General features: G+C 45.3%; 1 protein-coding gene across 1 annotated transcript in view; it reads right to left on the bottom strand.

The window, feature by feature from the left end:
- The window catches only part of LOC137423723 (neuronal vesicle trafficking-associated protein 1), a 103646-nt gene that overhangs the window by 12168 nt on the left and 68297 nt on the right, over window positions 1–23181 (bottom strand). Inside the window, exon 3 of the mRNA XM_068111170.2 lies at window positions 15206–15304. Within this exon, the coding sequence (XP_067967271.2) occupies window positions 15206–15304 (99 nt within the window). The remainder of the gene's footprint in view (window positions 1–15205; window positions 15305–23181) is intronic.

The raw sequence follows: 23181 nt of genomic DNA, 5'->3' as shown, positions 1-23181 counted from the left end.
AAAAGTTATGGGTGAGTTATGAATAAACTTGGTAGACGAGTTAGTTAGTTGACAAGCTGATTTGATTTTGATTCACGCCCGAATCCAGATCCGGCCTATCAGTGGGATGCAACACATAAACTGTTCAGCCTGGCGGAGTCTCGCTCTACCAAGTGCTCGAGTATTTTAACAATCAGAAAGTTTCAATGTACTTGTCAAAGTACAAGAACCACCTTTAGAGGCCATTTTCCCCCACAGAGCAGGGGTTGGCCTTTTTGGGGCACCATGGTCCCCTTTTTGAAGCAATGTTTTATGGCCGCCAACTCTGTTGGTCACCACTTGCGACACACAGGGAATTACCAGTGAACTGGTACTCAATTTGCCGACCTCGGAAGGATGACAGGCTTATTCAACTCCCCTGGTGTTAATTCAGCGATTGACCAGGATTCGAACCCAGGTTCCTAGGTATCCCAAGCTGGCACCCTGACCGCTAAGCCAACACCAGGCTTGTTAGGGTTAGGGTTAGGGTTAGGGTTAGGGTTATTCTTACTTGTCAAAGTACGATATTCGATTATGAAAATGACCAATTCCTTCCCTGTGAAAGAACCAAATTCATCAGAGTTTTATTGGCAGCATATAAATATAATTATAAATGGTCACAAAGATTTGTGGACAGTAACACTGCAAGGGCAGTACCTTTTGGTGACTCCCTGCTATTTCTAGGAGATTGTTATTGGGGCAGACAGCAAGTACCCTGGGAGCTTTGACAAGAATAAAACAGGTTTATGGTCCTGTCCTCCACAGTAGTGCACTCTGTCATATGAGTAACAATGTTTTCGACTTTATAAACAAACAACATCATGTCATGGCGTGCGTTACTAGTCTCCCATTTCATTCGGATATATTGCATATGAAAAAGGGCATCAGACCTTCGCAAGCCACCATTGGCAATGAGTAACGCCATCGACATTTGCCTTCATTCGGCAACATTGTGAAAGTCATTCAAGATATTTGTTTTGCAGGGATTATTCTACACAAAAAGTTATGGTGCATGAAATGTTAGCAAAGTTGATTCATTCTTGTTACTTCATTCAGCAATGTGGGTTTGATTATCCATCTGCCGCAGCACTGAGATGGTAAGACCAGGTCTTTGTTCAACGTTAAACTAGGAGTCCCGTCTGCCAGCATTAGTTTGTTGACGTTAAAGATCCCACGGTGTACTTCTTGAGAAGTAGGCGAGCCATCACCGGCACCCTGAACAAATTACAAATTTCTGCTCCGACTCCTGTGTTGGAGTGACGACCTGTCCAGGATTGTAATCCCAGCCAAATAAACTGCTTCAGCAGCACCAATGTTCCGTAAAAAGTATGGTTCATGATTTTGTTCCCACCCCGTTATTAATTTAAACCACTGAGGAAGAAACCCATCTTTAGGGATGTGTTCATTCTCCAGGAATTGGAATATTTTAGTATGACTTGCAATACCCCTCCCTCCTTCCACACTTGGGGTCCTCTCTCCACCCTGAGGACCCGAGACTATAAATATTTGTTTACCTTTTGGAAGTTTAACCTTGAGTTGACCTTTGACCTTTTGACCCCAAAAATAGCTGGTTTTTCAATTCGGTGATGCGCTATGCAATTGCGCTTTAATTTTCAGGTTAATCGGATGAAAATTGATGATTGTTCAGATTAAATTTGATGATTTTAGTAGTTTGACCTTGAGTTGACCTTTGACCTCAAAAATATTTGCTTTCCCAATTCAGTGATGTGCTATGCAATTGCGCTTAATTTTAAGGTTAATCGGGTGAAAATTGATGATTGTTAAGATTAAATTTGATGATTTTAGTAGTTTGACCTTGATTTGACCTTTGATCTCAAAACCATTTGCTTTCCCAATTCCGTGATGCACTATGCAATTGCTCTTTAATATTCAGGTTAATCGGATGAAAATTCATGATTGTTAAGATTGAATTTGATGATTTTAGTCATTTTACCTTGAGTTGACCTATGAACTTTTTACCTTAAAATAGTTAGTTTCCCAATTCAGTGATGCACTATGCAATTGCTCTTTAATTTTCAGGTTAATCAAACTAAAATTGATGATTGTTCAGATTAAATTTGATGATTTTAGTCGTTTGACATTGAGTTGACCTTTGACATTTTGACCTTAAAATAGTTAGTTGCCCAATTAATTGATGCACTATGCAATTTCTCTTTAATTTTTCGGTTAATTGGACGAAAACTGATGAATGTTCAGATTAAATTTGATGATTTTAGTAGTTTGACCTTGAGTTGACCATTGACCTTTTGACCTTAAAATAGTCAGTTTCCCAATTCATTGATGCACTATGCAATTGCTCTTTAATTTTCAGGTTAATCTGATGAAAATTGATGATTGTTCAGATTAAATTTGATGATTTTAGTAGTTTGACATTGAGTTGACCTTTGACATTTTGACCGTAAAATAGTTAGTTGCCCAATTAATTGATGCAGTACGCAATTTCTCTTTAATTTTTAGGTTAATTGGACGAAAACTGATGAATGTTCAGATTAAATTTGATGATTTTAGTAGTTTGACCTTGAGTTGACCATTGACCTTTTGACCTTAAAATAGTCGGTTTCCCAATTCATTGATGCACTATGCAATTGCTCTTTAATTTTCAGGTTAATCTGATGAAAATTGATTGTTCAGATTAAATGTTATGATTTATTAATTTGACCTAGAGTTGACCTCTGACCTCAAAAACATTTGCTTTCCCAATTCAGTGATGCAATATACAATTGCTCTTTAATTGTAAGGTTAATCGGACGAAAATTGACGATTTTCAGATATAATTTGGTGATTTTAATACTTTGACCTTGAGTTGACCTTTGACATTTTGACCTCAAATAGGCGAAATCCCGATTCAGCGATGCACCATGCAATTGCTGTTTAATTTTTAAAACAATCATATGGACCTCCTGAGTATAACCATCACCTTTCAACTTATACAGTCCAGCAGTTTAAGAATACACATAGAATAAGAAGTAAGATGAATATAAATCAATTACAGAAACAAAGACAATTCTCGAATTATAGTGTAGCGGTTACCGGAAGCATTACACAATCCCCTTGCACCGGCCGATGACGTAACCGGCGGGCGGTCACTTGCCGGGCTCGTTCGGACTTGCCCGGACTTGCCTTGCCCGGGCGGACACTTGGTTTGCATACCGCGCCCCGTTGAGAGGCGTGGCTTACCGATTTGCATACCATGCCCCGCCTGAGAGGCGTGGCTTTTGTGTGGTGAACTTTGGTTATAAATTGCCGCCCGTTCTATCGGGCTTTTCAGTGCTTTTGAGTTGAGCTAGAAATAAATAGCTCGGTGAAACTTCGTTCCTTGTGTCGTCCATTTTGTCCGGCTTTATCGTGAGAGCATAGCTCCACAATTGGTGACCCCTTTTCAAGAACACGGCGATGGAGTCATCTGTAGCTTTGAAGCTTCCTGGCTTTGGGAATCGCACGCAGCCGTCTGGTTCGCCCAAGCGGATTCTCAATTCGTCCTGCGGAACATTACGGAGGACACGACGTGCTACCACCATGTGGTCTCCGCGCTCAACGCCTCCACTGCTGCCCGGGTCCTGAGCTTCCTACAGAACCCGCCAAACACCCACAAATACGGCGCGCTTAAAGGCCTACTCCTCGGTGCGTTTGGACTCACGGAGACCAAACGCGCGCGACAACTGCTCGACCTCCCGGAGCTGGGTGAGGCCCGTCCATCCGAACGCATGGACCACATGCTTGCTCTACTCGGTGACAACAGCCCAGATTTCCTCTTGTGCGAGCTGTTCCTCCGGCAGCTACCCGGGCAGGTACGATTAGCTTTGGCTAATTCGCCCATCACGGACCCTCGCGCCCTGGCCAAGGAGGCCGATAAATTTTTCTCGGCCAGGCGACACGTCGGAGCGGCCGTCTGGAACCCTGGGCCAACCGAGGCAACGCCCGCGCCACGACCGGCACCACCACCGGCCGAGTTAGCGCCACTGGCGGCAGCGGCCGCCACGAAGCCCCGTTGACCGAACCCGACGCGACCGCCGGAGCCTCCACCAGAGCGGACCATGTGCTACTACCACGCCAGGTTCGGGCAGAAGGCCAGAACGTGCCGCCCACCGTGCACTTTCGGCAGGTCGGGAAACGACCAGCCCGGCGCTCGCTGCCTGCCATGAGCGTCGGCCATTCAGGCAGCCTTCTGTTTATTATGGACACAGCATCCGGGCGGCGTTTTTTGTGCGACACCGGCGCTCAGCTGAGCGTGATACCCGCCTCGGTGCAGGACAAACAGGCTTTGCGGCCCCGCCTTGGTCGCTGCAAACGCCTCCTCCATCCGCACCTTTGGTTCGCGCAGCGTTGCATTCTGCTTCGGGGGCCAGCGCTTCAGGTGGGACTGCATCACGGCGAACTTCATCTTTGCACGCATGGGCTTTTCGTTGACGTCAAATGGCGTCGGCTCATCAACGCGGAGACCTTCAGCTCGCTCGCTTGCTCATTGAGCGGCGCCGCACCAACCAAGCTAGCCTGCGCTCTCCCGGCCGCGGACGATTTCACCCGCCTACTCGCTGAGTTTCCCACCCTCACGCAGCCGACGTTTTCGGCCGTCGCCATCAAACACAGCATCGAACACCACATCCCGACCACAGGTCCACCGGTCTACGCCAGGGCTCGTCGCCTCGACCCGGCCAAACTCGCCGTGGCGAAGGCGGAATTCGACGCGCTGGAGCGATTGGGCATTGTGCGGCGCTCGAATAGCATGTGGGCCTCGCCCCTGCACATCGTGGCCAAGCCGGGTGGCGGATGGTGACCATGTGGCGATTACCACCGCCTCAACGACGCCACCACCCCCGACCGGTACCCGATACCACATATACAGGACTTTTCCGCCCGTTTGGCGGGGCGGGTGATCTTTTCCAAGGTCGACCTCATTCGGGGCTACCACCAGGTAACCGTCCGGCCGGCCGACGTGCCGAAGACGGCGGTAATTACACCTTTTGGCCTCTTCGAGTTCCTTCGCATGCCGTTCGGCCTTAAGAACGCGGCCCAGGCCTTCCAACGGCTGATGCACAGCGTGCTGCGCAACCTCACCTTCCTTTTCGTCTACTTGGATGACATTCTCGTCGCCAGCACTTCCCAGGCGGAGCACCACATCCACCTGCGCATGCTTTTTGAGCGCCTCGGCCAGCACGGCCTCATCATCAACCTGGCGAAATGCCAGTTTGGCGTAACGACCGTCGACTTCCTGGGGCACCGCATCACGAAGCGCAGGGCCATTCCGCTGCCGACCAATGTGGAGGCAGTCACAATTTTCCCCCGCCCCCGCTCCATCAAGGCCCTACAGGAATTTTAGGGAATGGTAAATTTCTACCACCGGTTCGTGCCTCGCGCCGCCCAACTCATGCGCCCCCTGTACGAAGCCCTCCGGGGCAAGCCGGCCAAGCACGACGTTGCCTGGACCAAAGAGATGGATGAGGCGTTCACGGGCGCTAAGCTGGCCCTCGCCAAGGCGACCATGCTGGCGCACCCGGCGCTCGACGCACCCATCACCCTCACCACGGACGCTTCCGACTACGCGGTGGGCGCCGTGCATGAACAATGGGTGAACGGGGCTTGGCAACCGCTGGCCTTCTTCAGCCGACAGCTTCGCCCTAACGAGCGCAAGTATAGCGCTTTCGACCGCGAGCTCCTCGGCCTTTACCTGGCCGTTCGCCACTTCCGCCATCTTTTAGAGGGCCGCCCGTTCACGGCGTTTGTGGACCACAAACCCCTGGTCTTCGCCATGGCCAACGTTGCAGAGCCATGGTCGGCCCGCCAGCAGCGCCACCTCTCCGCCGTGTCCGAATTTACGACGGACATCCAGCACGTCGCGGGCAAGGACAACGCTGTGGCCGATTGCCTCTCCCGGTCCGGCGCGAATGCCATCCACCTCGGTATGGACTTCACCCGCATGGCGGCGGACCAGACCGCCGACCCCACGGTGCAAGCCCTCCGGACAGCGGACACAGGCCTGTGGTTGGCCGACGTCCCCTTCGAGGACACAGGCACAGTTCTCCTGTGTGACGTTTCCCTGGGCCAACCTCGCCCCATCGTGCCCACCGGATGGCAGTGGCACATTTTTGATGCCCTCCACGGCCTTTCCCACCCGGGCCGGAAAGCGTCGCAGAAGCTCGTGGCAGCGAAATTCGTCTGGCACGGGCTCCCTAAGGACGTCCGCGACTGGGCCAATGCCTGTGTCGCCTGCCAGCGCGCGAAGGTCCACCAGCACACCCAGGCCCCGTTGGCACCATTCGACGTGCCCGCGCGGCGTTTTGACCACGTCAATGTGGACATGGTGGGACCCTTTCCCTCCTCGCGGGGCTTCACCCACCAACTCACGATGGTGGACAGGATCACCAGGTGGCCGGAGGCCGTCCCGCTGGCATCAACAACATCCGCCGATGTGGCGCAGGCCTTCATTGGCACCTGGATTGCCAGTTTCGGTGCCCCCTCGGACATCTCCTCCGACAGAGGCCCGCAATTCACCTCTGAGCTTTGGGGCGCGGTCGCCCAGGCCTTGGGGGTCAAGCTACACCGCACCACGGCCTCCCACCCCCAAGCCAACGGCTTGTGTGAGCGGTTCTACCGCTCAATGAAGGCCGCTCTCAGGGCCAGCCTCCAGGACGACGGTTGGGCCGACAGGCTCAACTCCGAGGGCCTTTCACTCACTCACCGCAGGCAGGTAGGTGGTCTTTCTGTCTTCTACCGACTCCTCTCCGGCCTTGCTCCCCCAGCTCTCTCTGTGCTCTGTCCCCCAAATATTCCTACAGGTCGCACAAGCCTTATTCATATCGGAAGCCTTATTCATATCTTATCATAATGGAGCAAACGTATGTGGTTATGTATGTCGCGATGTACCTACCGTATGTATGTTTATATGCCACGAAAACGTCTTCTTCTTCTTCAAAAAATATTACCACCTTCTTAATTGCGTTAAGACTGCTGAGACCCCACAGCCCTTTGATGATCCTTTAATTCCCCCAAGACCCTTCAGACCACCAAGACCCCTGAAGACCCAAAATACCCTGAAGACCCCCAAATACCTCAAAGACCCAAAATAACCTTCAAGGCCCTGAGGCTCAAAAAGACCCTGAATACCCAAAGACCTTCAATACCCAAAGACCCTGAATACCTGAAGACCCAAAACACCCCGAATACCCCAAAAACCCCAAAGACCCAAAACACACCGAAAACCCAAAACACCCCGAAGACCCAAAACACACCGAAGACCCAAAACACCCCGAAGACCAAAAACACCCCGAAGACCCAAAACATCCCGAAGACCCAAAACGCCCCAAAGACCCAAAACACCTCAAAGACCCAAAACACCCCGAACACCAAAAACACCACGAATACCCAAAACGCCCCGAACACCCAAAACACCCCGAAGACCCAAAACACCCCGAAGACCCAAAACACCCCGAAGAACCAAAAACACCCCGAAGAGCCAAAACACCCCGAAGACCCAAAAGACCCCGAACACCCAAAAAACCCGGAAGACCCAAAACACCCCGAAGACACCAAAACACTCAGAAGATCCAAAACACCCCGAAGACCCAATACACCCCGAAGACCCAAAACACCCCGAACACCCAACACACCCCGAACACCCAAAACACCCCGGACACCCAAAGCACCCAGAAGACCCAAAACACCCCAAAGACCCAAAACACCCCAAACACCCCCAAGACCCAAAACAGACATAAAACTCAAAACACCCCGAAGAACCAAAACACCCCAAAGACCCAAAACACCCCGAAAACCCAAAACACCCCAAACACCCCCAAGACCCAAAACAGACACAAAACTCAAAACACCCCGAAGAACCAAAGCACCCCAAAGACCCAAAACACCCCGAAAACCCAAAACACACAGAAGACCCAAAACACCCCAAAGACCAAAACACCCAAAGACCCAAAACACCCCAAACACCCAAAACACCCCGAAGACCCAAAACACCCCAAAGACCTGTCGATTTTGTTCAAACTTGGCACAAATATAATACATGAGAGCATACATAAGCATAAGATTTTGCTTTGTAATCCGACAAAAGATGGCCCGACTGATGGCCTTTAACTCCATACAGCATAATTACCAAAACCAAGGGGGCTATGATATTTTATGTCTTTCTTCTTGTTTGATATTGGCCTTGATTGCTCGTGAAAAAAAATCTGGCTTTTAATTCTCCAAGTTATATAACCACCAAGTATTGTATGTGCACGTAAGTAGTAGGCTTTTTTTTTTCTTCATGTAGATAATTCAGTTTATTTTGTATTTTCGGGAGCGATTGAGGAAGTGGTCTGGCCAATAGTGTATTGAGACACCCAAAGGAATGAGCAATTTATTTGATAAATGAAGGTTTTTGTACATAATTTCGGTTTTAGCCCAAATTTAGTTTTAGTCTGGGCCCTGTGCTTTTTCTGGTCTTCATCAATGATCTCTCTGACTCTCTTGAAAATCCTCTCTATCTCTTTGCTGACGACTCTACTCTCTGTCGCTCCATTCCTCATCCCTCAGATCGGCAGTCTGCAGCCTCCTCACTCTCTGCAGACCTGGACAAAATCACAGACTGGTCAAACAAGTGGAACATGTCTTTCAATCCTGACAAATCTCACACTCTTACAATGTCTCTCCGAAAGGACCGACTGGACAACCCTCCCATCTACTTTCTCAACAGTCCTCTCCAAGAAGTTCCGTCGCTCAAGCTTTTGGGTCTCACTATCTGCCATGATCTTTCTTGGGAAAACCACATTTCCAAGCTGGCCTCCAAAGCCAGTCGCCGACTGGGCATCCTCCGTCGTGCGAAGTCCTTCCTTGGCACACCTGAGTTCCTCACCACATACAAGGCTTTCATCCGCAGCTCAATGGAATACTGTTCCCCCCTCTGGGCTGGTGCTCCTGCCTCACACCTTGCTCGGCTTCACGCTGTTGAGGCCAAAGCTTTCAGAATCATTGGAATCTCCTGCGATGTAGTCAACACCGAGGGCCTTTCACTCACTCACCGCAGGCAGGTTGGTGGTCTTTCTGTCTTCTACCGACTCCTCTCCGGCCTTGCTCCCCCAGCTCTCTCTGTGCTCTGTCCCCCCAATATTCCTTCAGGTCGCACAAGATCTGCCTGCAACCCTCTTATGGTTAAACTGCCAAAGTCTAGGCTCTCTGCTCACCTTCACTCTTTCATTCCCCTTTTCTCCCGCCTCTGGAACAAACTCCCCCACTCCCTTCAATCCCACTCCTCCCTCCAGGTCTTTAAAACAGCTGTTTACCACCATCTCTTATCTTCCCCCATCGAAAACCTTGATCTTTTCTACCCCCGGTAATTCACCCCAGAGTCCTTGCAGTGTTCATATGTTTTATTCCTCTCCCACCTCCCCCCAAGTCCTCCCGATGTCCCTGCTCTCAAATGTTGTGTTTGTGTCCTTCCCCCTCTTCCCCCTCTCTTTTGTGTCCTTCCCCCTCTCTCCCCATCTTGTCTGCCGCTCCCCTTGTTTTTTGTGTTTTGTGTGTCGGTTTGTCATTTTGTGTGATTAATGTTAGCTCTCTCACGAGCCTCGATCTTGTATACAAAAACAAACAAAAAACCAAAAAAAATTGTCAAGCTAAATAGTGTGAAAATACAGAATGTACACCCATCATCATCAATGATTGTTTACTGCGAGCAACAGTTGCAGGATCACACAAAATGGTGCTAATTCCCAGCATTTCAACACAGCCCACTGATGAGTTCTTGTCATTTGTTTGGCAATGATGTCAGTTTCCAGTACAGCTCACATTTAGCATGACAATAAATAGACAAGAAGGAGCTATCAAAGATTGCAAACCCTCGAAAGGATGTATTTTCTGTGGTTTTTAAGGCTTTTGTGTTGAAACAAATATGGCGGGCGAACCACGTGACCGATGATGTCATCATTCTTTTTTTTCTCCACCAATTTATGCCTACATGATGCTCAAGAAATTTCATCTTGATCGGATGAAGTTTTGTACTTGTCAAATTATGACGTCATAATGGAGGCACCTATGACATCATCATTAACATATTTTATTCCCCATGGACAGTTCTTTACAATGAGACATTTCTCAAGTTTTTCTATTCAGCGCTTTCAGAGATATAGAGGTGCAAAGTTTTTCGTTTTTTCCAAGATGGCGGCTGAACCACGTGACCTATGACGTCATACTTATCATTAAAAAATTATACAGGTGGAGTTGCGCCTATGGTGAAAATGACCTGTCGATCGGACCAACGGTTGCAGAGAAAATCATATTTATTCTGTGCCAACAAACAAACAGACAGCAGACAGACAGACAGACAAACGGATTCAAATGCAATACCCTCTCCTCAGGCGAGGGTAACAAGAAATACGTCGTGCAGAGCATGATATTTTGAAATCCCGAAAACAAACTTTGACTTTAAAAATAATTGACGGTTGAATTCAAAGACCAAATATCCAAAAGCTGTTAAAATTTCAAGTCAATCAGAAGAAAATTGACGATTTTAGAAATTGCACTTAAGTGGTGGACCTTTGTAAGGCCTAAATACAAGGGTACAAGGGAACTCAAAAATAATTGGTGGTTGAATTAGGTGGCTCAATCTGCAAATCCTATTCAAATTTCAAGTCAATTGGATGAAAATCGACAATTTTAGAAATTCGGCCTATGTTGACCTTTTGGCCTATGTTGACTAAAAAATAATTGGTTATGAAATTTGCAGAACTAATGTGCAAATCCTCTTCAAATTTAGTGATTAATGTGCAAATTGGGAGAGCAAAGACATGAAGGGGAGCGGTGATTAAGGGAGAGCATGTTACGACACAGCACAAGCCAGTGGTGTTTATGGTAAGGATGAAGAAAAAGAGGGAGGTTATTCGGAAGAGGTCGGAAGGTTATTAGGTGGGGGAAGTGTTAGGGAAATGTCACCGTCGAGAACAAGGGGAGGTTGAGGGCCAGGTATGAGTAACTTAGTGAAGAAGCGGGAGGTTTGGAGAAGGAGTGAAAGAAGTATGGAGAGGCATTTAGGGGAATTGCAGAAGTGTTGTGTGGAAGGACATCAGGAAAGGGTGCATCGTCTAGGGATATAAACCAGGTATGGTGGACGTATGAAGTAGCGAAGGCAGTTGGTGCAAAGAAGGAGGTTTGGAAGAGGATAGAGAATATCAACAATGGAGGGAGGCAGCCGGATGCGGGGTTGCTTCACCTGTATTTGCAGAAGGAAAAAACAGCAAGGAGGACTGTGGATAAGACGAGAAATGATATGGAAAAGGAGTTGTACATCAAGTTGGAAGAGGATGATGGGAGGAAGATAATCACTAAATTTCCATATGACAGGGATTGGGAGAGCAAAGACATGAAGGGGAGTGGTGATTAAAGACGGAGGTGGGAGGCTAGTGACAGAGAGGGGCGCAGTGTTGAAGGTGTTGGAAGAATATTTCAAAAAGCTGTTGAACTTGGAAGGAAGCAACGGTGAGCTGGAGCTACCGAGTTATGTGGAAGGCAAAGTGGAGTTGTTGGAGATCACAGAAGAGGAAGTACGGACGGCATTGAAGAGGGTGAAAATGGAAGGGTGCCAGGCATTGATGAGGTGTGTACAAAGATGATAATAGCAGTGGGAGAAATCAGAGTCAGGTGGATGAAGAGGTTGTTGAATGTATGTATGAGAGATGGTTCGATTCCGGAGTGGAGGGCAGGGTTAATTGTGCCGATATGGAAGGGGAAGGGGCATGTTCAAGATTTGGAGAAGTACAGGGCCGTTACACTCCTTAGTTATGTCATGAAGGTGCTGGAGAAGGTTCTGGATGGGAGGATAAGGAAGAGTCTGGAGAAGGAGATCGGAGAAGGGCAGCTGGGGCTTAGAAAGGATAAGGGAAGGACAAATGGGATGTTTGCACTGAGACAGCTAGTGGAGAAGAGGTGAAAAGAAGAGGTGGAGGTCCAAGGTGAAATGGCATTGGGATTTGTGGATCTAGAGAAGGCCGATGACACCGTCCCAAGAGAAATGGTGACACTGAGATGGATGGGAGTGCTGGAAGCAGAAGTTAGGTTGGTGGAAGGGATGTACAAGGGAACGAAGGGGAGAGTTTAGGTTGGTCCTGGTATGTCGGAGGAGTTCAATGTGAACATCGGTTTGAGGCAGGGAAGCGCTCTCAGCCGACTCCTGTTTATCATGGTGATGGAGCTGGTAAGCAGGAAGGTAAACATGAAAGGCATTTTGAGGAGGATATTGTATTAGGACGATCTCGCTGTTGTGATAGAGAGTGGGTGGAAGAAGCAGGAAGTACTGGGGGGGTGGGGGAGGGGGGTGGGGGGGTGGAAGGAGACATTTGAGAAACATGGGCTGAAAATGAGCATGGAGAATACAGAGGTGATGTGGGTTGGGCAGCATAAAAACGAAATGAATATTAGGTTAGAGGGGAAGGAGATCAGAGAAGGAAATAGGTTTGCGTATCTGGGTGGAACTGTGCCCTGGGATGATAAGTCAGAGGCAGATGTGCAGAGGAGGATTCACCCCTGCTTTAGAGGGTCATTTTAACATGAGCGAGCAATGCTCCATTGGAATTGAGAGGCAAGACCCCGCACTTTTCCCTGGCTGGTTCTGTGGAGCACGTTGATTGGACAAATGCAATCAGTCAATGGCAAGTGGGGTACTGCAGCAAAAAGGCATATGCTGCCCCTTGCCCACACTCTGCACACAGGGACACGCTCCCTCTTCTTGTTATTGCTGTGCTTTTGGAGGGAAGGATAGCACAGGGAGGGGTGGTGAGCACCTCCATTCTCCGGACTTCATTCAACACCAGAGCAAGCAGGCGCGAATTGGCCATTAGTGTCTCGTTAATACCTAATTGCTCAGCTCACTCCTACAATTAACTAAGAGATCCCAGCATTCGCCTCTTTTCCTGTAACATGTCTTGAGCACCAGCCCATATTAATCGAGCTTCACCTTCGTGTGCCACGGCTGGAGGGCAAAGTGAGCAAAGTCATTGTGTAGGTCTCGTGTGGGTGGGGCTAAAGTGGTAAAGCACCAATCAACGTCAATATTTATACCACGTGACCATTTTGATCCAATATAAGCCCAACCCTTGGCGAATATAAAGGAGTGGCAAAAGCAGTGACTCGGTGCATTGGTTTTGGCTTTGGTGACGTCCTTCCATGTACTTGCTTTGTGTGGCTTTGTGGGTGGACGTTCTAGTGCTCATGTTGGCAGGTCGAACATGGGTGTCGGGGCATTGGGGTGTATGGAGCGAGTGCCATGCAAAGCACACTTTAGGGCTGAAGCCAAGCCACACATACACACTCTCCTTCGGATCTCACACAGTAGGCTATTCATCTCACATTCTTTTCTTGGCTTTAGTTATAAATCGTTCTGCTTTAACTCAGAAGTTCAATGAGGCCACAGTGCCACCAACTGTCCTTTTCAGGGCACAACCACAGATACACACCTTCACGGGTTCCTCTTGCACCACCAATATAAGTAACACCTCTATGATCACACACCTTAGACACCTCAGTATTCCTCCTTTTTTAACCCCTTCCCTTAGCGTTTGGGTCATGGAGGCACAACAGCCCCACCTGGTGAGCCAAGAGGCTGATAACCCTCAGCCTTTCTCTCCTCTTTCTGTTCTGAACTCCCTTCCATCGATGTCTGATTAGGTACCCAGGTCTTATCTATAGCCTGGAAGTAAGGCATAGGTTAAGTTCTGCATCTTGTCCGTTTGGTTTGCTGTAAACATCACTTGCACCCTTCATTGCTCGTGATTGCCCCCTTGTACATTTATTTACATTTATTGGTCCTGACTCAGTTTTATTGCCTTTGTGGTGCATTAAAGTCCTTGAGATCCCCCTCCCCCGTTGCTTCCGATCTGTCCGTGATAATCGTTTCCCCATTGGTTCGGCGCTGTCCACACGTAAGTTAGTCTGGGAGATTATAATTCCCCAAGTAATTGGCTCTCATCTAAGTCCTATGCATTAGGGATTGTTTGGCCGCCCGAATTAAGATCTCATCAAAATAAGCTTAGTGCATAACCAAGGGTGCGTCCCCCGGCTAGGAGACCATGTGACCTCCAGTTAAATGGCAAAAAAATGGAGGACACTGGACAACGTGGTTGACTAATTGGTGTTCCCAGTTTATTAACAACCCGCTATGACATGAAGTTATTTATGCTCAGTAGCCTCAAGCCCTGTAAGTTCGAGAGGAACAGAGAAACCCCCGACGTTGTAGACTCGAAGCCCGTGGCTGTAACAATATTTTTTGTCTTTTCATTATTAATTTTGACATGATTGCGATGGAACCTGCAGCTTTGTCAACTTAAAGTGACATGATGTAATCAACGTGTTTACTATAGTAATTAAATCATAGTGAATGAGTTCATGAAATTAGTTCAGGAACTCCGAAGATGGATTGTTCATGAATATTCAGGAGTAGTATACTTTATGTAGCAATCAGGAACAGAGTCCCCTTCATACTGCGTATGTTCGTGAATATACGGAGAGCGGTTCCAGTTGCACTTTTCCATGTATATAGTTTTTTTACACACTCACGAAGAACCTGCTCCGAGCCTCCCACCAAGCCTAAGGTTTGATCTGTTCTTGGGTGCCATGACGGCACACGGCGTGGCAGTGCAAGTGGTAGGATTTATTTTCTTTTTACCGGCAATGAATACAACGACGAGTGTTCAAGTCTTCCATCAGGCACTTCATGTGTACTCGAAAGGTGGGTGACGTCAGAAGCAGCTAAACTAGGCAATTTTCTCAACTAGGCAATTATAAAAAACAAAAACATTACTGTAAAAAGTTATTAGAGATTTATGATGTGCTGAAGTATGGACAGTAAAAATCAATAATTACATGGTTCCCAATTAGCAGTCCACAGTCATTTATTGCTGACCTTTGCCGGTTCCTGTTGAGAAAAAGGTTAAGAACCACTGCTCTAGAGTCCCCTCAAGTTTCCCCTCACTGGTTAATTCATTGTTTTCTCTGTATTTTTAAAATTACATTCACATTGAAAAAACAGTTTCATGATCAACAAAGAAGTCCTTTATCTTTGAAAAAGTATTCATAAAATAGAACAAAAAAGAAAAAAAGAGAGATGTATAAATAACTTGAAAATTAAGAAACAAGTAGAGAAAGGGAATAAAAGTATGAAAATGATTTTGCCAGAATCAGAATTTATCCAAACCTTGAATTTCTCCGAGACTCCATCACCGATGTCAATTGCTAGCTCTGCGATCCGATGGAACTTCTTTGGGTCAAAGTCTGTGCGAGTTTTCACTTTCTCCTGTGAAATGAAGGCAAACGGAGTAAAAAGAAAGAGGAAAGAGAAATACAATTTCGGTTAAAGTATGCAAAGACTTTGAACATTGATCTCTTAAGTTGATTTTTGAAGATTGTGCTGTTAATCAGATTGTCATAACAATGGCATGTTTCAATGTCCTCTTTGTTATATCCTTGATTAATTCCTCAGAGGCCATTAAGTTGGATGTGACCTTCTATCCTATTGTATTTATAAATATACTAGTATAATAGCCCATCAAATGTGATGGGTTGAAACAGGTTATTTGCCTGTACAGCCTCGTGAGCATGCCAAAGTCTGAAACCTCGGCCTAGCATCAGGTGTGCTTATATCTTCGTTATTTATGATACATCCACCAGACGTAAATGAACACTCATTTTACTCTGTGCTCGTTGCACATCATGTACAGCAAATTCCTGTCCTAACGTCCTATTGTATTGTACACTGCTCCTTTCCGATGCCATATCCAGGTGCTGCATGACGTCATCGCCGGGCACCGAAGGGAGCCCGGCAATGACGCGTGCTGAAAGGGAGTACTCAGTTTTCACTCCGGTTGTTTATTTTCTTGTTTTCTTGCTTTCTTTCTTGTTTGTTTTCTTCTTTTCATGTTTGTCCAGGCGATATATCATCCATCCTTTGAGCTAGGAAGCTGAAATTGACAATAGTGAGCAAGTGCTTTGGCAAAAACCTGTATTTTTTGTTTTTTGATTAATTAATTAATTGATCAATTACTTAATTATTATCGATTAATTAAGACCTCATTTATTTCCTTTCTCTTCTGGGCAATATCTCAGGCACCTTTTGATCAAGGAAGCTGATATTTGGACATGACAATGACCAAGTGATTTGGCTGTAAAGGTTAATTTTGATTTATTGATTAATCAATTAATCGATTAATTATTTAATTATTTTATGATTAGTATTTATTTATTTTCTTTCTCATCTGGGCAATATCTTAGGCATCTTTTGAGCTAGGAAGCTAATATTTGGACACGATAGTGACCAAGTGATGTGGCTCTAAAGAATATTTTTGATTTACTGATTAATCAATTAATCGATTAATTATTTATTGATTAATAAATTAATTATTTAATTTTTTCGATTAATGACTTATTTAATTATTTTTCTAAAAGTTATAGCTTCGAATGAAGCACTGGTAGTTTAGGTATGCCATTAGCCAATTGATTAAGAAAATATTTTATGATCATTGTTTATTGATTTTAGTTATGCAATTAATCAATCAATTATTGTACACCTCTCCCTCACAATACAGTCTCTATGAGCTGCACGGCGGTATTGCCGGGCGCCTGCGGCGCCCCGGCCATGCCACGCTGGAGGATATTTAATTATTTGGCATGGGGGCGATGTACTTTGAATGTATCTGTACTTGTTGTACACCGCTCCTTTCCTAGCCATCTCCAGGCGCTGCATAACGTCATTGCTGGTATCGAAGGGGGCCCAGCAATGACGCGCGTTGAAAGGGAGTACTCAGTTTTCACTCTGGTTGTTTGTTTGTTTGATTTCTTGTTTGTTTTCTTCTTTGTTTGTCCGGGCGATATCTCAGCCATCCTTTGAGCTAGGAAGCTGAAATTTGGGCACAATAGTGAGTAAGTACTTTGTCAAAAACAGTCTTTTTTGTTTTTTGATTAATCAATTTGTTGATTAGTTACTTAATTATTATCGAATAATTAAGGACATATATTTCCTTTCTCTTCTGGGCATTATCTCAGGCACCTTTTGAGTTAGGAATCTCATATTTGGACATGCCAATGACCAAGTGATTTCACTGTAAAGTGTATTTATGATTTATTGATTTACAGATTAATCAATAAATATTTCGGTCATAGGTTGTAGACAGCAACCGTCCAGGGTAGTACTACCGTTCTGACTTAGGAGTGTTAAAGTGGTGCCCGGAACCATCTTACTCTCCGTGTCAGGATTGCTGGTCTTACTCTCTGTCTTGCTCAAACTTCAGCTACCGGGCTAGCTTCACTCTTTCTCGCAAACAAAGATCATGCACTTTTCTTCTCTTTTATTTAAAGTCCATGCCTGGAGCTATACAGTCCATGCCTGGAGCCTTCAATATTCAAAAAAAATTATCAACCAATCGATGAATTATTCAATTATTCGATTAATTTAGTTAATTAATTAATTTTCAAAAAATTACACATTTGGATGAAACAGTGGTGGTTTAGGTATGCTATTAGGCAATTGATTAAGAAATTTTTTATTTTACGATTATTATTTATTTATTACTTAGCAAAAAAAAAATTTTTGGACAAGTATGTTGATCACTCTGGTTTGTGTGTTTGTGTGTGTTTGTCTGTCCGCTCACTTATACTTACCTACAGGTCAGAATTTTATACCGATCTTCACAAAACTTCACCAAATGGTAGCTTTGGTGGACTGACAGAATGCCTACAGGTCACAATTTTAAACCAATTTCACAAAACTTCACCAAATGGTAGCGTTGGTGGACCGACATAATCCTATTTTTTGAGGTCAAAAGGTCAAAAGGTAAATCATCAAATCAAAAGGTTGCCAAAGGTCAACCATTTTTTTCAGATTTCAAAAATCCTCAATTTTAATCCAATTGACTTGAAATTTGAATAGGATTTGCATATCAGCTAACTGAATTAAACCACCAACTATTTTAAGATCAACATAGACCAAAAGGTTAACATAGGCTAAAAGGTCAACATAGGCCAAACGGTCAACAACCTTTCAAATTTCTAAAATCCTCAATTTTCATCCAATTGACTTGAAATTTGAATAGGATTTTAATATCAGCAAACTGAATTCAACCAACAACTATATTGAGGTCAAAAGGTCACAAAGTTAACATAGGCCAAAGGTCAACCACTTATTTTAAATTTCTAAAATCCTCAATTTTCATCCAATTCACTTGAAATTTGAATAGGATTTTCATATCAGCTGACTGAAATCAACCAACAACTATTTTTGAGATTAACATAGGTCACAAGGTCATAGACCAATGGTCAACCACATTTTTTCAAATTTCTAAAGTCCTCAATTTTCATCTGATTGACTTGAAATTTGAATAGGATTTGCATATCAGCTTACTGAATTCAACCACCAACTATTTTTGAGGTCATCGTAAGCCAAAATATCAACATGGCCAAAGGTCAACAACGTTTTCAGTTTTCTCAAATCCTCAATTTTCATCTGATTGACTTGAAATCTGAATATGATTTGCATATCAGCTTACTGAATTCAACCCCCAATTATTTGTGAGATCAAAAGGATGCTCTACTGAGTGCCATTCTACTTTGTTCTCTTTTGCCAAGTGTCGCTCTATGAGTGATTTTTCATTTTAATTATTACTTACCTATTTATTTTCTTTCTCATCTGGGCAATATCTCAGGCACCTTTTGAGCTAGGTAGCTGATATTTGTCATGACAATGACCAAGTGATTTGGCTGTAAAGGGTATTTTTGATTTAGTTATTAATCATTTATTCGATTAATTATTTAATTTTTCTATTAATGACTCAATTAATTAATTTCCAAAAAGTTTGAGATTCGCATGAAACAGTGATGGTTTAGGTATGCTATTCGCCAATTGATTAAGAAACTATTTATTTTACGATTATTATTTATTTATTTTATTTATGCAATTAATCAATCAATGATTGTACACCACTCCCTCCCAATTGTGTCTCCATGTGATTTGCTGGAGGATATGTTATTTATATATTTGGCATGGTGTTGGTGTACTTTGAATGTATCTCTACTTGTTTATTGGTGTTTTTTAAAAGCACCTATGTACACCGCCCTCGAGGCTTGGTTTGCAAGCCAGCGTCTACAATTCCAATAGAAGAGACTTAATTACTTTTTTATGGAAATGTTTTTTGAGTTTCTTTTATTCTCAAAAATAGACCGTCGTGAACACACATTAATGTTAAAAGATTGGCCTTTAAAACGCTACTCAAATCTCTTTATGAAGGGAGACAGATGTCTGTACAAATGTCCAAACACACAGTGTTTTATATGGTAGATTTACAATTCACTGTCAGAACTATAATTGATGAAAATAAGAAAAACACATTTCCTTCATGTAAACTTGGCCTAAAAGTGTAGAGTGCTGATTGTATGAGTGTTGTTCGAGCGATAAACAATGGATATTATTATCAGTTTTTGTTAACAGTATGCACTCTGCGTAGTCGTGTGAGGTAGTGTTTAATTTATTTAAAACAATGTAATATTATCTTATACCAATTTTTAACAAGCCAACCCACTGTGATGTAACCCAATATCAATTAAACTTCAGAGGATATCTTAATTGGATCTCGCGAGATCTTGGAGACGGCGGCAGGGATTCTCGAAGCTCCACACGGTCTCCACGTTTTCAAAGTTAAGTCTGTTCACAATTGTATTTTGTCGAAACTGTATTTATCTTTCGGTGTGTGAAGTTATAGTGTGCACCTTGGAAGTTTCTCGGTGTTTATCTTTCATAAATTAACCGTCTGTTTGCTGCGTCGCGAGCAAGGCCTTTGCCGCGTCGCGAGCGATTTGAAATCGAAGTTAAGTAATTGTTCCCATTTGTATTTTCGTTATAACTGTAATTATTTTATGGTGTGTGTACGTATATTGTGTCCCGAGGAAGATTTTCGGTGTATTTCGGTATTTCCTGTATTGAAAATCATGTTAATTCGTGTCGTGTCTTGAGGCCTTGTACAGTGTACAACCTTGAGGCTTTGTTTTTCTCTCAGCGGTCCGTCTTTTGTGCTCCAATAACTTTCGTTCTCTGTTTTCCCAGTCTTTTCACCCCATAGCCTACTTCCTTGTGTAAATCTCAACAAAAAAACAAACAAAAAAAAAACATTTCCTTCTCTGTTCTTATTCCTTGTTCTCATTCGTTTATTCATTCTTATTCGTTCGTTCGTTCTTAGACCACGTGTTTCTCCCCCATTTCCCCAGATAGTTTTCACTGTTATTAACCTTCAATGTTTACACTTTCCCCTCAAGATCTGTATTCCGTCATATATAATAACACCTTTTTCTTCTTCTTCTTTAAAAGGCTGCTTTCGACTTGCTCACCAAATCTATTCATCCCAAAAAAAAAATCCATCTCCTATAGTGCCTTTTTTCTACATTCCCTAAACTCTCCTTCACTCCATCCTCCATCCAGCGTCCTTAAACGTATTTTTAACTCGAAGGTCACAAGAAACTCATTTTGCAATAAATGTTCGTTTCCCATTAATCGTACATTTTCAAAAATCCAATCTCACCCCTCCCCTCCAAATCTTCCCCATAACCCCTCCCCTCCAAATCTTCCCCATCACCCCCTCCCCTCCAAATCTTCCCCATCACCCATCCCTTTCAAATCTTCCCCCTTTCCCCTCCCCTCCTAATCCTCCCCATCACCCATCCCCTTCAAATCTCCCCCCTTGCCCCCTCCCTCCTAAACTACCCCCTCACCCCTCCCCTCCAAGACTCCCCTCGCCCCTCCCCTCCTAGACTCCTCCCTCACCCCTCCCCTCCAAATCTCCCCCATATCCCATCCCTTTCAAATCCCTCCCCTTGTCCCTTCCCTCCCAAACTCCCCCCTCACCCCTCCCCTTCAAATCTCCCCACCCTCATTTCTTCTCAATTTCCCCCCTCTCACTCCCCCTCCTCAAAGCATCCTCCCCACTTCTTCCCCCTTCCAACTCTCACCTCCATCTCCCCCAACCTTCTGCCTCGCTCTTCCCCCTCCTCAAATAACACCTCATTGTGCCTCACCCAATCACCATCAAACCTTTTGTCTGCCCCATCCTTCCCTTTCTCCGAGCTATTCTGAAATCTCTGACACACCTTCAACAGCTCTCCCTACCTCTTCCACCTCTTCCACATCTTACCCAACCCCTCCTCCCCCCTGTCCTGTATCAGATGCTCCCCCTTCCTCTTCATTAACGGTATGGACCTCAAACATCCAGGGCCTTCGTTCAAACTTAACTGATCTCTCCATACAGGTTGCTTCTGTCAAACCAGACGTGATCTGCTTAACAGAAACTTTCCTCCTTCATGATGTCTCTGATTCCTTAATATCTCTCACGGGTTACTCCCTCCTCCGGTATGATAGACCTGAGCCTCGTCCTGGAGGTGGGGTTGCTATCTTTATCAAAAACTCTCTTCCTCACTCGCCCTGCACTGCACTCTCTCCACCTCACCCCCAGGAATACCTCTGGCTACGGCTTCCCCTTCGCTCCCACCTCTTGTTCATACGTGTGTTGTACCGTCCACCAAACAGTGATGACTCCATCTACATCTCGCTGTCTGATAATATGGACCAACTTCTATCTACTCATCCCAACTCTCTCTTCCTCATATGTGGTGATTTCAATTGTCACCATGCCAGTTGGCTGGGTGTGGGTACCTCTCTCACCAGCCATGGCTCCTCAGCAAAGGACTTCTGCGACTCACTGGGACTGACACAATCTGTCAATTTCCCGACCCGGATCTTAGTCAACGGAGCATCTTCTCTTCTGGACTTGGTTATGTCTAACTTCCCTGAAAATGTCTGCTGCTCTTCTTCTGCTCCAATCGGATCATCTGATCATGTCCTTGTTAAAGTGGACATCTCTCTGACCATTCTCAGGGAGCCTGCTCAGCGTCGACGAGTCTGGCATTTCACTCAGGCCAACTGGCATGGTCTTCAAGCAGCCATAAATCATCTGGACTGGTCTCCCATCTCTACCACCTCTGACATCAACTCATCCTGGGAATTCTTCCAAAGTAAATTGCTCTCTCTCATGCACAGATTTATCCCATCTCGTCTTCAGTTGTCATACCCTTCCTCCCGTCCATGGTACACAGAATCTTGTGGTGAGGCTGTTGCCCAGAAACAACTTGCCTTCGTCTCCTGGAAAGCAAATCCAATGGAAGGAAATCTCATTTCCTTTCACAAAGCCCGAAACAAGTGTGTGTCCACCCTCAGGAGAGCCAGGAAACAATATCTCTCCGTTCTCCAGACCGAACTCTCTTATCTGTCTCCCTCTTCCAAATCCTGGTGGCGTCTGGTCAAATCTGTTTCTAGAGTTTGTTCCCCCTCCATCCCCTCCCTTACCTCAAACGGCTACACAGCTGACTCCGCACGTGAAAAAGCTGAATGCCTCAACTCTGTGTTTGCCTCTAAATCTTGTGTCCCAAACCCATCCCTCTCTGTACCCACCATACCCAGTCGCACCCAGCTGCTCCTGGACTCCGTGTCCTTTCCTCCTGACAAGGTCGAAAAGTTTCTGTCAACCCTCGACTCTGATTCTGCAACTGGACCTGACGGCATCAGCCCACGGGTCCTAAAATCCTGTTCTTCCGCTCTTTCACTCCCTCTCTCTGTTCTCTTCACCCTCTCTTTTGCTCAAGGTCAACTGCCATCTGCTTGGAAATCAGCCAACATCACCGCTTTGCACAAAAAAGGTGCAAAAACAGATCCTAGCAACTACAGACCAATCAGCCTTCTCCCAATTATCAGCAAAGTCATGGAATCCATCATTGCTTCGGATATGAAATCTTTCCTCTTCTCCAATGGCTTGATCTCTGATCATCAATTTGGTTTCAGACCAGGTCACTCTACTCTGGACATGCTGCTTCTGCTGTCTCAACAATGGATGGAGGTCCTCCATGCCAAACAGGAAATTAGAGCTGTCTCCCTCGACATATCACGTGCCTTCGATACGGTCTGGCACCCCGCTCTGCTCACCAAACTCTCCTCCTTTGGTATCCATGGAAATCTCCACGCATGACTGGCGGACTTCCTCTCTAGTCGTCGTCAACGTGTGGCCCTGAATGGGTTTCTCTCATCTCCTCTTCCTGTTCAGGCTGGAGTTCCCCAAGGCAGTGTTCTGGGCCCTGTGCTTTTTC

Source organism: Myxine glutinosa, chromosome 3 (assembly GCF_964187855.1).
Source record: "Myxine glutinosa chromosome 3, kmMyxGlut1.1, whole genome shotgun sequence".
In the NCBI taxonomy this organism is placed as follows: Eukaryota; Metazoa; Chordata; class Myxini; order Myxiniformes; family Myxinidae; genus Myxine; species Myxine glutinosa.
Note: the sequence above shows the minus strand (reverse complement) of the source record. Positions and strands in the feature narration are given on the sequence as shown.